This window comes from Cyprinodon variegatus, unplaced genomic scaffold (assembly GCF_000732505.1).
Source record: "Cyprinodon variegatus isolate N-32 unplaced genomic scaffold, C_variegatus-1.0 Scaffold282, whole genome shotgun sequence".
In the NCBI taxonomy this organism is placed as follows: domain Eukaryota; kingdom Metazoa; phylum Chordata; class Actinopteri; order Cyprinodontiformes; family Cyprinodontidae; genus Cyprinodon; species Cyprinodon variegatus.
Window position 1 is genome coordinate 902,259 of NW_015150735.1, and position 16,287 is coordinate 918,545.

General features: G+C 41.3%; 1 protein-coding gene across 2 annotated transcripts in view; it reads right to left on the bottom strand.

Moving 5' to 3' along the window:
• oxr1 (oxidation resistance 1) overlaps positions 1–16,287 on the bottom strand; it is a 116,382-nt gene that overhangs the window by 53,997 nt on the left and 46,098 nt on the right. For both annotated transcript variants that reach the window (XM_015383347.1, XM_015383348.1), the window contains exon 2: positions 15,533–15,615. In XM_015383347.1, coding sequence (XP_015238833.1) covers positions 15,533–15,615 — 83 coding nt within the window. The remainder of the gene's footprint in view (positions 1–15,532; positions 15,616–16,287) is intronic.

The window sequence follows — 16,287 nt, forward strand, 5'->3', positions numbered from 1 at the left end:
TGCGACATATGAATCAAGATGCTATGACCGAAAAAATTTGATTGACAGATGACCGTTGATATATGATTGGTCGAATTTAGGTGTTCAGGCTGACGTACAACTAACTGGCCTGCATAAGATAACGAAAAAAAAAAAAAATTTAAAAAAAGAATTTTTTTTACATAGAAATGTCCTTATTTTTGGGACAATATTGTCTGATAAAGAGTAACTTTATATACATGTTTAAGCCAGAATGATTTGACATTTAAATGTGATTTCCCTACGACTTAAATGTTGGGTCAACTGCAGTATTATTGTTTTCATCAATTTAAAATAATCAGGTCATAACAAGTAATTAAACTCAAATTTAGTGAAGTCAAATATTTTAGATGTGATATCTGGACATCATTTTTTTTATGTGAGTAAGGTTATACTTTTTCCTTCTAATCCAACCGAGAAACAGCAAAACAATGCCTCCACTTCCAACCTCTTTTCATGTGAATCTATGTAAAAACAAGATAAAACTATTTTATTTGTTCAGTTGAGATGAAATACTGAGGAGCGATGGGTGCTGTTTATAATATCCAGCCTGCAAAAGTGTTACTTATTCAGAGTCAAAGTCTGTATATCTGACATTATGGGAATAAATGAATCAGAAATGTCTAAAAAAAAAAGTTTCTTCACAAACAGAAAAAATATGTTTAAATCTCTTAAAAACAAAAGAAAAAAAGACGCATTTCTGAAAATTGTACAATATCTTTTTTTAGTTGATAATCTGCCTTCCGCTCTGCACAGCTCGAGGCATTCATTTCACGTTAAGCACATCGTCCTGAATCACATCAAACAAGCCGAAGAGGAGGAGGCAACACTTCATGTTAGCGGAGATTTAGCAGATCATGCAAGCTGTTGTGGGCTACACCCTGTGCTCAGCTGCAGCACCCTGCAGTGTGACACAGGTGCGTCTGCTTGTCTCCACCAGTTAGGATCCGCACTACAGAGATGTGCTTCATGTGTCTGAAATAGTTAAGCGTCCAACGTGCCCCCTGGGAGCTCCCAGCTTCCAAACAAGGCTGACATCGGAGAAAGAGCCCGCCTTTGCAGGAAATGTGGTGTGAGGGAAGAAAGCGCTCTCAGGGGACAGAAGCAGCCTGTAGGATGATCTCTGAGACGTGAACTTTGAGCATAAACTACAGACACTGCATGCCTTATTGCAACACTCACTGGATTGTTTGTGCAAACAGTCCCAAAAAAAAACAACACAAAGCAAAGTTCTCCACATGATAAATAGTTTCCAGGAAACAATGGACAGGAAGTTAAGCTAAAAGCAGAGTTGTAGCTTATGAGACAGCAGCATGTGACACGGTAACATCACTTCTGTGGAGAAATGTTCCAATTTTAGGGGAGGAATGAGGAAACACCAACTCTCAGACGCCAGAAACGAGCAGAAGATAGCTTTATTGTATTTAGATAAAGAAATTCAAGTCGATATTTGGAGCTAGTTTACACCGTTACGCCCCCCCCCGGATTTCATTAGATCTAATCTTGTGCAATGAGAAAGACGCAGAGGTGAATCATGCATACAGCAGGGTACAGAGTCCAGCCGACTGAGCGTAACTGAAGTCCAAAAGCTTTGGAAATCTCTAAAGATAATGCAACATGAAGAGTAAAACAAACAGCACTAAAGCAGAACAAATTTTCAAACTGTGAGTCTGTATTTATGAAATGAAGCACAGCAGGGCTTACAGACGCAGCCTGAACAGGAAATCTAACCTCAAGTTTGCAGAAAGGCAGATTTCTCACCGATACAAACAAAAACGAAAAATACAACTCAAACAAAACTGCAATCTTTCTTTAATCACTAAACAGTCGGTGAAATAATTTTGGTTAGATAAAGAAATCAATCATCACCTTTAAGCTCAGATTACTTCTGCTCATCAGTCTGGAATTTGTTTTAAAGAATCATAAAGTTCATCACAGTAAAATCAGAAAAACGCTCAACAAGTGCAGCTTGTTTTGAATTTGAAAAAAGAACATCCTGACTGCTGCTGGCAGAGCTGCATCTGGGAGAAACAAAACATAAAGAAACAGTTTTGGACTGTTCAGCAAGACCAAATGTGCAGGAAACCAAACACCTCAGGTTAGCACTAACACCTAAAACCAGCTGTGGTGGTGCAGGCATCAGTGCAGCTTCTTTTGCAGTATTGGGACTTGGGTTCCTTGCAGAAATGACAACAAGATCCTTTGCATGACAGTTAAAGCACGATCCAAACTCTGCTTTCCTTAAGCATCCAAATCTGCAACAGAATGGCTGAAGAGAGACAATAACAAACTAAAGCTGTGGTTCAGGTAAAGTCTTAAGCTCGATCTGATTGAACCGTTGTTCCAAGACCTGAGCAGAACTTTGGATAAACTCAACATCACTTGACTTAAGGCTTAATTGTTGAGAAGAAGCCAACAGATATCCGCAAAGTGTGTAGATACTGAAAGAGACAAATTAAACTACTCCCTTAAAACCTTTGCTGCAGATTGATGGGCTGGAAAAATGCGCGAACAGTCTTAGGGGTCCAAGATTAGTTTTTAACTATAAACTTTATTTAAGAAATACTAATTTTCAAACTAAATAGAGTAAATATTGTCAGATGGATTTCAACATATTTACACTGTAATTAGGGTTGCCAACTGTCCCTTGAAAAACGTAATTGTTCCGTTTTTTAGAAATAGAAGTACCTGTCCTGTATTTAGTGGAAAAGGAACTCACTATGTTCGTATTACTTTGAGAGTTAAAATAGTCTGTAAAAAGCTTTTGGAAAATGAAAAACAAGGGCTTGTACACCTAAATTCGGCCAATCATACATCAACGGTCATCTGTCAATAAAATTTTTTCGGCCATAGCATCTTGATTCATATGTCGCAGCTAATATATGCAACGATTGAAATAAGAATCATTTCATCTCCTCCATCCCTTTACATCTCTCTCTATCCTCTGGCCTGTCATTCGCCTCTTGTCTTTCATCTGCTGGCTTTCAATGTTCCTTTCACCGTCTCTCCATCTCCATTTTTAAGTCGTAGGGAAATCATATTTAAATGTCAAATCATTCTGGCTCAAACATGTATATAAATGTACTCTTTATCAGACTATATTGTCCCAAAATTTATTTAAAATTTAAAATTTTCCAATGGAATTTCCCATTGGGAACCTACTAGCACTAAGTTGCTAACTGCAAGATGCTTCCGACAAAACGGCCAAAATCAAACTTGCTTGCGAAGCTTCCACCACAACAATCCCGCCCCCTTGATAAACGACCAATCACATTCACTTTATTCACTCGTGTAAAGTCGTGCACCACTCAGGAGAATTCGGAAATGCAGCCGTTTCCCTACGACTTTAAGTCTTGTTGAAAAAGAAACAGTAAGAATCCATTGTGCTTTATTTTCAGACTTGAGGTGAAATGTAAATATATTGATAACCTTGCAAAAACAATGTCCCATAATAACATAAAGAAGGAATCATTTCTTTTTCTATGACCGTAATATAAAATCTACTTTGTAACCGATAGTCAGCAGGTTAAGAAACTAACAATGGTAGTTTTTTTTTTTTTTACATTTTTTCCAGACTAAATTCATTCACAGCCATAGGTTGTTTTGAAGAAACGACATTAAAATAAAGGCAAACGAAGCAAAATCCTGATAGGATTCAGTCCGTTTTTAATATTCAGGTCCCATTCATCCAGTCGGCCACCCCCTTCAGAGGATGCCTCTCCAAGCATCCAGAGAAGTGACACCATGGATGATAAATCATCCCTGGGTCGACTCTCACTGTAACCGACACCAGAAAAGTAACTAATGATGGCAGAAATCCAGCTGGAACGCTCCATGAAAGACGAATCACCACCAAAGTACGGTGACAGGAATCCACCCTTGGTCACCTGTTTTCATTATAATCAGCTTTTTGGAACTGAAAAAGTCATGTGATTCTGGTCAATTACTGATTGCGACAACCTGCACTGCTGAGCAATTAAAAGAGTGGGAGGAGAAGTGTCTCCAGACTCTCTTATAAAGTAATCTACAAGCAATAACAGCTGTGAAGCCCTGAAATCTTCAGGATACACCACGGCTACCGATCAGCGATAATGCAATCTAAGGTCAGATGGAGACTGACGCAGCGTGGGAGGGAGAAGAGAGGAAAACAGGAGATGACCAGGAAGTGCACAGCGTTCTAACACAGGCTTTATTGTGGGCTTCGCTGACTTTAGATGGCCGACCTCGGGGGAACAAACTAATAAGAGCTGAGGTCGGTCACGCTGCTGGGACTCAGTCTCCCTGACTCAGCAACGAGCGCACCTCAGCAATGAACAATGCATAAAGGGATGCACTATGCAGTATGGATCGCATGGTGAACTGTAAGCCCAATAGGTGTAGTGTAAGCAAAAACAATCCATGCCGCACTTTTACCTGTCAAACACATCAATTATACATTTTACTTCATATCCAGGTGTTTATTTTTTCCTCAAAAAGGTTTCATTAAAAGCAGAGAAAGGCAACAAATGCAGCCTTGTTAAATTTAAATTTAATAATGTTATTAAAACAAATGAAGCTAGGGAATGTCTTATTTCAGAGATAAGCAGTCACCTATCTGTTGCTTTTCCATCGAGGAAGATTTAATGAACCGATTCAATCCAAGTAGATGTTTAAAATAAATGCAGGTTGGAACCAGGGTGATGAAAATTCAAAAGGGCTGAGAATGAAAGATTTCTGATTGCTGCAGGAAGTCAGAATGCAAAGAAGGAGGGGATTTTTGTTCCATTATTGTTAAAAGAAAAAAATACCTATTGTAAATTTAAATGTTAATTAAAAAAAAATGCAAACCAGAAATAAAAGTAAAAAAAACAAAAACGTTTTAATTAAAAAAAGTTAAGAGTAACTTTGCAGTTTTCTCAGATTTTGCTTTTTTTGTAATGCTTTTTTTTATTTGAACTGTAAAACACAATTTAAAAAATGCAACTCGTGAAAGTATCAAATGTTGAGAACCCCCCCCACCCTAAAAATATGAAATCTTTTAACATAAATTTTGAAAAAATGGAATCTATAGAAAAAAAAAAAGAATGTAAAAAGCAAAAGAATTTGATTCATTTCCAATTACAATTTACAAAATTTGTTGCTTGATTGCTACAATAATTAAACAAAATTCCCTCCATAAGACCCATGCATGTACAAATAGAAGGAGCAAACATCCTGCAGAAAGACTGCAGGCCAGGAGTCAAACCCAGAACTTCACTGAAAGGCAATGGGTTTAACAGTTTACAGCAGTGCAATGCCTTTTAGTTTTGGATTAAGTAAATTAATGATCTAAGTAGCCGTTGGAAACACCTCTGTGTCTGTGATCTGACTGAAGAGGAGTCAACCAAAGCTGAACAGCTTTTGGTGACAGGAGGAAGATGTGGGGACAGCCTGGTTTCCCGTCTAAAACCTCACCCCACAGTCCTCGCTGTTAACTTCCATTCTTGGACATCTCCTTAGAGCAGCAGGCAGCTACAAGACGTTTCAGCTCATTGGTGGGCAACGCTGGTCATTAAAAAGTTAGTAAACTGGCTTTATAAATAAGGTGTTTTTTTAGGTGTGAGAGGAAAATGGGCAGGAAATGGGCGGAGCCAACACGGAGCGAGTCAGCATAACAGTGAAGCCAAGTGTAACAAATGAATCCTCCTCAATGCAAAAGGCAACGTTATATCATGGAGATGCCTGTAGTTGATTTTGGGTTGCTTTGATAAAACAGGATATAGGACTGTTAAAGGTGATTTATTCATGTTATTTCACTTTTTATTTATTTATACAACAATAGCTCATTCTGTCTGCATGCAAAGTTCATTTTCCATTGGTCTGTTTTTGTGTTTCACTCATTTAAGTAAATAAAGCCCTCTAACAACACAGCAGTACGACAATGCGCGTGTATGCAAGGGGTAAACAGGAAAGCAGCCTACTGCGGCTAAGCTAGGTAGCACCTTGCAGTACAATCTGAAAACAATGAAGAAAACTCCCAGTGTGGGGAAAAAAAACACTAAACAAATATTGGATTCCAACAGGTATAAGACTAAAGCAGTGCTGAAGGTTTGTGTTCACTGAAGCAGGAGCTAAAGCTGCTGAGGCATACATCATTTTTTAGACTGATACTAGTAATAGCAATTCTAGTCATACTCTCTGCAGTCCAAGTTCCAAACATGATTATAAAGGGATAAATTGGTTGGTTCCTACCAATTTGTTCTTTTCCCTTGATGTTCTGATAAAAGGTTCTGAAGAGGATAAACTTGAACTTTAAGTTGCCTTAGATTGTTTTATTCTGGTAATATCTGTTAGTCTAAAGCGCTCTTCTAGCTGGTCCATCTTCACGAGTCGTTTTCCACAATGGCGGTCATACAAACAAATTTAGCCGGTAAGGTACCAAACAGGAAATACGCATAGTGCAGAGCAGATGTAGATCTGACCAATCAGAGGCCTCCTGTCTGCTGTCACCTACAATTTTGGAGAGGTGTACCAGAGTGTCTGCGGAAGGGGCGGGGGCACATTTGTATTCACTGTGACACACGCAGACGACCTGGTTTCGGAGTATAAACCAGCCTTTACACCGTGTGGAACTTGCTGTTTACTGCAAGGCTTTGCAAGATGGTTGGGCTCTACTCAATAGTTGCCAACAAGCTCTCCAATAGTTTCACATTACTACCACCAGGTGGCTCCACATCTGCTTGTATCTGCTCAACGTATCCAGTACTGAAATTCTTTTAAGGCTCAAACAGGACAATCTAAACACTATCCAGACAGACATGGTGTATATAAGCTTGTTTTTTTTATGGATCAAATGATTTTTGATCTTTTTAAAGGCCTATAATATCACTATGCCGATTTGAGCTTGAGCTGAGGTTGAACATCCTACTTAAAAACTTGAAATTCATTAGCCAGATCTAACTGTACAAGAGACGGCGGATGTGTACCAAAGAAGACTGAATGCTGGGACAGATGATGTTGTCTATTTGTCTTCAAAGGTCAGTGATTTCAACTAGAACACCCCCAAACTTTCCTACTTTGGCTACGTTCACACTACAGCCTGAGGTGACCCAAATCATATTTCTTGGCCCATATGCGACCTGTATCTGATCTTTTCATGGCTGTCTGAACAACACAGACACGATTTTTTCCAATGTGAGCCAGGCTGCTGGGCTCTGTGGTCCTGAATCCGATACGAATCTGATCTTTTCAAATGCGACCTGTGTCTGAACGGTAACATCTGCTGTAATGGGTTATCATCTTGGAGATCACGTTACTCCAATTTCCCCTTTTTCCAAGTTAAATTGAACACACCATGAATCTCTAAGGTGTTATGCAAACATTCTTATATAGACTTTTTTTAAAATCAGTTATATTCTGCTTAACTTCTAATAGCTGCTTTCCTACGTCATGATTTTGGTCTTGCAGACATAAAATATCGGAGGTTTATTAAAATAAACACTAACAAAGCGACGTGGTGCGCTGATGTTGGCACATAAACTGCTATTAAAATGATCTGTTTACAACTTCCTTCTAGGCTTAATTAAGTTTTTACACAGATGGGCCATGAAGTGACACAGCAACACCTGGTAAATGTGCATCTGGTTGTGCAAAACCCGCAGGAATAAAACTATTGATTGCACTGTAAGAGAAGCTATCGCTAACTATATTAAGAAGCAGGGGACAGGAGACATGAAAACATGAGCCGCTGATAAAGATCTGACATTAACACACTGATAGAAGGACGTGGGAGGAAGGCAAAGCAAGGGTAATCACATTCAAGATGGTGGTTACTAATGTCTGGTGGACCTTACGTTCCTAACCTCTGGATCAATACGGCTCATAATTCATCTAAAAGAAGGACGAATAATTAGTCCTCTAGCTGTTGGGGTGACATCCTCCATGTGAGAATAAAGGCCATGTTGGCTGACAGCTCAAAGGTGACTGAGGTCCGGATAATGACCGCCGTGTTGAAAAAAGGCGGACGCAAAGATTTAACAGGGGCAGTTTGGCCCGATGACCAGACTAATGGCTCTGTTAAGTACTCTGCTTCCATCTCGTCTTTACATTAAGCATGAAACACCAGAAAGGCTCTTTGAGTGTTAATGTAAAAGGTCAACATGGGAAATGAGATGTAATCACAGAGCTACACATTTAATTTTAATCGCCACAGTTGCTTTTACATGTTGCCGAGGTTATCAAATGGCTTCTTTAAATTGAACTTAAATCAAACCGAACACATTGACGGGATGGAAATGAAAAAAATAAAGGAGAAATTAAACTTTAAACAGCTTAAATTTGCTGTGAATCCACCTTATAATGCTGTCTAATGCCATCAGTCTCAGGCTTACACGGATGGATGAGGCCTGGCTTTAGCATGACAGTTGCCATGGTGACTTTGCCGTTACTACCCGATGGTATGTTTATTGTGTCGACAACACCCTTGCTGATCATTTGCAGGCCTAAATTTAGAGCTGCTATAAGTGACATGGGAGCAAGTCACATTATTCCTGACGCTTCAAGGAGACACTCTGCCGTCTCACTTTCAGGTCCTCAAGGATTGTCCTGGATGTCGGGCTCTAACCTGCTGCTTCAATGCTTTAGGCGGCAGCAGCCTTTCTCTCCTGTTCTACTGACAGAAAACAAGCAATCTTTTGACATTAAACCACAATAGGAGTTTAGTATGACGCAAACATCTCAAAGATTATGCTGCATATGACTACTACTGATTATGTCTAAATTGTAAAAGCCAGATTCACCTAAGAAGCACGTGCAAAACAGTCACACCTCCACATATGGATATACACAGTAGTATGAAACTGTGTGCAGTAAATTTTGTTCTGTTCTATACTGTTCTATGCTGTTGTAAGCATAGAACATGTTTTATATGCTGGTGAAGATTGTCAGTCATCCAGGACATAGTCATTCCAAAAAAAAAGTAAAATTCAAAACAATCCACTGGACTTTTCGCTTCCCATTAAGAAGCTTTTTCAATTCAAATAGGAATAGAGTTGAGTTCGAGGTTTCGTACAGTAGCCCAACAAAGCCTTGTTTAGTTTTTTTTTAAAACATGCAAACTAGGGATGGAATGGTTCCTGAAAACCGTTCGGTTCGACTGTCTCGGTTCGATTCGCGTGTGTTGCGTTCGGTTCATGCCCTGCTCCTTTTTCTCATAGGCAAAGCGTTTACACTCCAGAACAGAAGGTGGCGGTACTGCGACCAAAGCCAACCACCAGTAGTAAACAAGAAGAAGAAGAAGCGAAGCAGCTTAGCCGGGTGTAGCAGAAAAAAATCAGTTGTTGTGGAGAATTGTGTGGGTATGGCGAGTGGGAAAGAACAGGAGTTGGAAGACGAGCCAGCAGCACTTTATAGGTCTGCTGTATGGGACCGCTTTGCATTTAGAGTGACCTACGATGACGGCGGAAAGAAAGTTGTGGATAAAAGTGTGCAAGCATTGTGAAACACGTGTTATACTAGACAAGACATAATAGATTTTCCTAACAATCAACATATACCGAACCGAAAATCGTCAACGCTACGCTATTCTCAACGCTATTCCTGACATTTTGAATAGAAAAAGATTCAATGATGAGCTTTACTCAACAGTGAGGAGCAACGGTGCATTTCTATTGGTCTGCATGGGCATTGAAAGGATCGCAATTCATGAAACTTAATATGAAAGAGAGAAAGTAAAAGAGAAATATAAAATCTGTAAAAATGCATTTGAAAAAAAAAATAAGCCTGAAATAACAAAATATAAAAATGTGTTTTGTAAAAAGATTAAATCTGACAAAAATCAAAATTTGCTCTCAGAACCTTTTTTTTTTTTTTTTTATTCGTTGAGGCTTTTTTCCTCAAATTAATTTCTGGATTGCATTCTACTTTTCTTTCAAATTTCTCATTTACGAAATGTGTTTATTGGTAATAATAATGGAACAAATCTCCCTCCATAGTTCTCCATCTCACAGGCTGGGTGCCTTTAAACAGCTCAAACAGTAGGTCCTCTTCTCCAAACCAGAGCTGAATAATGCAATCAGGGGACTGACTGTCAGGAGGTTGCAGAGGTAAGTTTACTACAAGTGTGTCTCTGTGTGAGGAGGGGTGTGTCTGTGTTAGTGCGACACACTTAGTGACTCATCTAATGTCCCTCAAACCTCTGATGGTCACACGGTTTCCCATCCGCCTGGCAGTCCCACTAAACATAACAACTGATTATATACAGCTACCTGGATTTACTCTTAGCAGCTTCTTCAATCCAATCTTTAAGCTCTTCTATTAGTATTGAAGCACAGATTTTGCTTTAAACTGTTTTATTTCATTGAACTTTATTTTGATTTATAACATTAACAACGTTTCACTGGTCGTTGAAAACCTGCTACATTTTGCAAACTCAAAAGGCAGCATAATAGTTTACCCCTCAGGGTAGCTTGAATTTCCAGGCTATAATTCAAGACTACATAGCAGTTTATGCATTTTATACCAAACCATAAATGTCAACCTTGTTGTAACAAGAGGCAAATCACCAAAGTTAACGGGACAGAACCTGCAGGAACCTTGAAAATCTGTGTAAATTATTGAGGCAATGTTGGCATCTTTTTTTTTCTGCACCATGTAGAAGGGACCAAGAAAAGGGTGACTGGTCACTTGGACTCATTCTCTGGAAAATGTCCTTTTCTTTCGCCTGGGCCATGTGAAGAAACGACCGACTGACTTCTCAAATGACCAAGTGACTGACTGACCTTCTGATGCCTGAGGGCGCGCCGCTAACAGGGCTGTGAAATTAAGGCACTAACAACTCTTTGAAAAGAGTCTTCTCTGAGGAAAGACAAACAATCCCTCATTTCTGTGACCAACAAACCAAAAGTTTAAAAACTACTAAAAGATTATGATGAATGTTTTCCTTCTTAAAACATTGGTGTCAAGTTCAACCAATCCAGGTGTTAAGAAGTTGACAGATAAACCAATTCTAAACTCTAATTTTGCATTATTTACGGCTAGTTTTAACTCTATGTTCTATCTGCATTTTCTCTTAACAGCACCTGCATATGGCCGAGTGTTTAGCTTTGACACCATCCTGGACAGAGGAATCACCTTGGCTACTGCCGTCAACAACCTGGATTATACATGATAGAGTTAAGCTTGTTTTGTAGTGCTTAGGCTTGTTTCTCTCTTAGAGATGGCTTTTACTGAAACAATGTGCTCTCGTTCCTTTGTATAAGGGCGACAGTGGCGTTGGATGTAGGAGTTTGCCCTGAAATCGAAGGATTGACGGTTCAAGCCCCGACTCCGACTTTCAGTGTTGTTGTGTCCTTGGGCAATAATAATAATAATAATAATAAATCCAATTTTGTACCGCACTTTTCATTACGAAAAATCTCAAAGTGCTACACAGTGCAAATAAAATCAAAGATAAAAATCAACCATAAAAATCATGTGGTCAATAAAATCAAAGATAAAAATAAACAACATAAAAATCATGTGGTAAATAAAATCAAAGATAAAAATAAACAACATAAAAATCATGTGGTCAATAAAATCAAAGATAAGACACTTCACCTTCATTGTCTACTGATGGTGGTCAGAGGGCCCGGTGGCGCCAGTGTACGGCAGCCCCGCTTCTGTCAGTGAGCCCCAGGGCAGCTGTGGCTACACTGTAGCTTGCCACCATCAGTGTGTGAGTGTGTGCGTGAATGGGTGAATGAATTAAGTGTAAAGCGCTTTGGTCAAGTCTAATAAAGGCGCTATATAAGTACATGCCATTTACAATTTACCATTGTTTGACCTGAAAAGTGGCTCTGAGCCCATTTTCTTAACTGTTTCCTTCTTAGATACGGCAAGCTCTGGAGCTAGTCCTCCATAACCTTCTAAAACATATAACCAGAAAAAACCATACTAGAATCTGCCTCTCCCACACCTTGACATGTCCAGCCATCTGTCACTGCTCAAATAAACAAAGACCGAATTCAGAACAAAAAAATAGAAGCACACCAAAAATCTATGGAAGATATTGCACCTGATGAACAACAAGGGCAACCTGCTGAGTGCAGGTAAAGGCTATGCCCTGCTAGCAGAAAGAATAAACCAGACCTGCTTTGACTCATTTAGATCACCTTCAGCTCTAAAATCTCATTGAACACATTGTTCTCAAGCTCTCAACCTGTAAAAACAACAGGTAAGGCGAGCCTTAAAGACCTTCAATGGACACAAAGCTACTGGCCAAGACAGAATACAGATTAAACCAAAGGTCTCTAACCTTTAAGAACAGCCAATGTCATTCTGGTCAAAATATAGGCAGCAGCAATGGGCCTAGTCTGGACTCTGGGAGCACGCAGCATAAATATGGATCAATTGGAACAGAAGCGTACTGATGACATCACCACATGCTCAGCTCATCTGGAGCTGCATTTCACCGCCTGTTATTAATAGTCTCTAGATAATAATAAATTCTTAGGTTTTTCATTTATTGAGGGAATAATAATGAACACAGTCAGATAAACACAAATCAAATCAACATTTAGCCAAATAAGACAAAAAAATCACCATCAGAGCCAGCGGTCCTTCACACACGGCTATGCAGAGAAAGGGCTGCTGCAGACGGGATGGGATTAGCCCTGGCTGCCGTTAGCCACGGAGCTCCACTGTTTGCTGCAGTGATCTCAAAGGTGGAAATTCTTTTTTAAATTACGCATTAAATCAGTAAATGCTCCATATAGTGACGCTTAAAAGTATAACTTTTTCGGCTCAAATGATCTTAAAATGTACTTTTATTGAACAACAGCAACAGAAAAGAGAACCTTTAACTTAATAATCTGAGCTCTGTGAGCGCTCCATTGAATGCTGCTGTTGCAGCAGTGCATGCTGGGACAGCTGTCGATCTCAAGAACAGACAAATCTGCTCTGATGCATGCTGGGTAAAGAGGGAGGGGCCGTTCTCAGCCTGCTGTCCTTGTAAATTGGTACTTCTTCTTGTAAACAGTACTATGGCTGAGGCCGATGACGTTTCACAAGTACACGAGAACGCACAAGTGAACATATTGAGGAACGGCCACAGTTCCCGGTGGAAAAACATGGCGGACTGAGTGACTGCTACAGCTGACCAGACTTTGCAAAAGTAAACATCTATAAACATGGATTTGTCTCATATATATCACAACAATGAACTGATTGCGAACAGCTACTGGAAAAAGATATTATAGACACTCTTGGATAAGTAAAAAAAAAACATACAAAATATAAGGAAACTGCTGTTTTTCTATTTCTGCTTGAGGATTGATAGCCTAAACTTTTGGTCTGTGACCAAAACTGCCCCCTAGAGTCTACCAGATCCCTGGATACAGCAGTGAACAGCTGCACAAAGTACAAAATGCTGCAGACGCTGTGTCGGTAAAGCTTTGAGCATCAAGCATAAACTAGCCATAATGTCGCCCCAACTATCACCCTGTCAGAAACGTTACCTCCTTCAGGTTCCTGGGGACACATTTCTTCAAGGATCTTAGCAAAAATGTTTCCTGTGGAGAACCGACTGGAGAAGAAGCTACTGGTGCACGTTTAGCAGGCAGTAAAACATGTCCCCTCAACCTGCTCTACTGCTAATAAGAAGTCTCTGCAGAGGGTTACTAAATCTGGAGAAATGATTATAGTCTGCCCTTTGCCCTGGGTGGAGGCAGCAAAAGGGCTCCCAGGGTCACCTTCTGGTGGTGAAAAATCTCTTAATAGTCATATGAACTTAGCTCCTTGTCTCCACACGGTTTGAGTCTATAAGGAGATCTGTGAAGATCTGTTTGAACTACAACCTAAACATCTGTGGCCTAATTGAACTTTGCATGGAAAAAAAAGAATCCAAAGTTGTCAGTAACATCTTAAATGCTTTCTAATTGGATGCATGTCAAACAGTACCTCGGACAGAGCTGAATGGACTGGCATTATCGGTGTCTAGGCAAACAAAAAAAAAAAAGAAAAGACGCCGGAGAAAGAAAAGCCAGTTGTGTGTGAGGTAGAGCTGCGAGGGAGATTGCCTTGATAAGGCAGCCGCAAGAGGAAATTCTCCTTTTTCCTGTGGACAGCAGCTGATATTTATAAACTTATCTGCTGTCGAGCGAAATCAGGGAACGTTGGCGGCAGCCACTCTCCCCCCCGCGCCCACCTCCTCCGGTGCAGGAGATGAGTTTTAGATAAAGCTGCTCCTCGATCAATGGGACATGGTCCTACCCTGAGCCCTTTCTCTGAATGCCGCTGCAGCGTGTGAAGTCACAGGAGAAAATAATTGGCACAGCTTGATCCATCCATCACAATAGCAGTAATCTAGGGTGGGGGGGGGACCTAGTAAAGTCAGACAGAGAGCTATTGGCTGACAAGAACAGGATTAGTATGCCAGATGAACTCTTCCTCTCCCTCATGGTTCAGCATTTATGTCCATCTATAGACTCTGTTTTCCTTCATGTCTCTGCGACGTGACTCAGGCTTAAGACTGAAGAAATATGCTGAAATGGTGAAGGGCGCCTCAAATCCTTACAAGGTAAACAAGGAGCCTGTCAATCAGCAGCACTCGCATGACAGACAGGCTTTGCACGCAGCAGCGGTAGAGGTGCTGCTGGGTCAGTTTTGGTAAAAGCCACAGCAGCTCCTGGGGACCTGATGGTGAAGGGATTTAACGAGAAGCCAGAAGCGAATACAGGAATGACAACAATGCACCGACAACCCAACATTCCCACCCTCTTTCCCTCCCTGTTTCCCCTGTCCTTCCTTCTCCACGTCTTCTCCCGGCGCTGCCGTTCTTTGCGGTTGCCACGGAGAAAAAGAGGTGAGAAAGCACTGACTGACTGCAGCTAGATTTGAGGGTCATTTGAAGAACACAAGCAGGCAAGGCAAAGCAGAGAGCTGTTTTCAGTTCATGCCTGGGAAAAGGAGTCCTCTCTCTCTTCCCCTTGCTCACCCCTCTCTCCCGCCCCCTCCCCCTTTGCCACACAACAGCTAAATCAATAGAAATGACAATGCAGTTGGAAGGTCATTGGTGAGACCAGGCGAGCTATGTGGTGGAATGTTTGCTGATCTGCTGCGCGGGGAACGAGTGGAAAAACAAATACACGTCCTGCCAGCGCTCCTTCCTGCGCGTCCCGCTCCGCTCCAGCTGGAAGACCCAACACAGCTGTCACAATTCCTCCTTTCCTTCAAATACAACAACATGCAAAATGGAGATGAGCGCTGAATTTGCCAGATAGACGATCCTTGACAGGATGCTGACATGATCTGAAAATAAACTGAAAGCTGCGCTGCATGCTTGTTTACACACGCCTCTTTATGTAAACAGTTCAGGAATGAGGTACACGTGTCAGGCTACAAAATACTTCTACTCATTAGTAGTGATCTGTGAAGCATGACCAGAGGGTATCTACACAACACCTGCTACGTCTTTAACCCCGCTGGAGCTGGTCAAAGCGTCAGAAACCAGCGCTGGCAGCTGCGCAGGGAGCAGAGCAGAAAAGCACAAGAAAACACAGTTTCATCCACGTTCACTCACAGAATATTCCACGGTCCCTTTGGGTCTCTGGAACGACATGCGCCTCCCATCCTTCTTCTCTGGAGTCTTCTTCTGGCCAGTATCTGAAAGCAAACGAGGCAAGGTGCGCATTACATTCATGTTCCTCTCTCCCCCAGCTTGTCACAAGCTGCCGTTTCCCAGCCCTGTGGGTAGACAGCTCATTCGTCAACAGCGAGCAGGCGAGCCAGCCAGCGATACGAGCTGTGAGCGCCGGACCCCCCCCTCTCTCTCTTCTCTGGTTCTCGCTCTGCTTCTATCCCGCCGCTCCTGCTCTCTCTCTATTGCACCGTCCTCCCTCGCTCTGCCTCTCCTCTCCCTCCCCTCTTCTCTTCTTAGTCCAGCACATAACAGACAGCCGACCGCAGCGGCTCACCTTCCCTCCCACCACCTCTGTTGCTTCTCACAGCTGAAACAGACCGGGCTGACCTCCATTGGATGGGGTGGGGGGGGACTGCATGTAAGGAGGGAAAGATTCAGATGGGAAGAGGGGTACGTTAGCAATGGGAAGGGAGAAGAGGCAAAGTGGGGCTGATGGGGGACAGGGAGGGTTCAGTGATACGCGCCGATTGGGTAACTGAGAAATGCTCCAAGAAAAAAGCAGCTAATAAAGAGGTTGGCTGCAGGTGTGGGAAGATGTAAACATCTCTTCAATAAAAAAAAAAAAAAAAAAAGACTTATCTCTTAAGAATCATCACTTCTGCAGAAGACGAGCAGCTGGAGCTTGGGATGGCAAA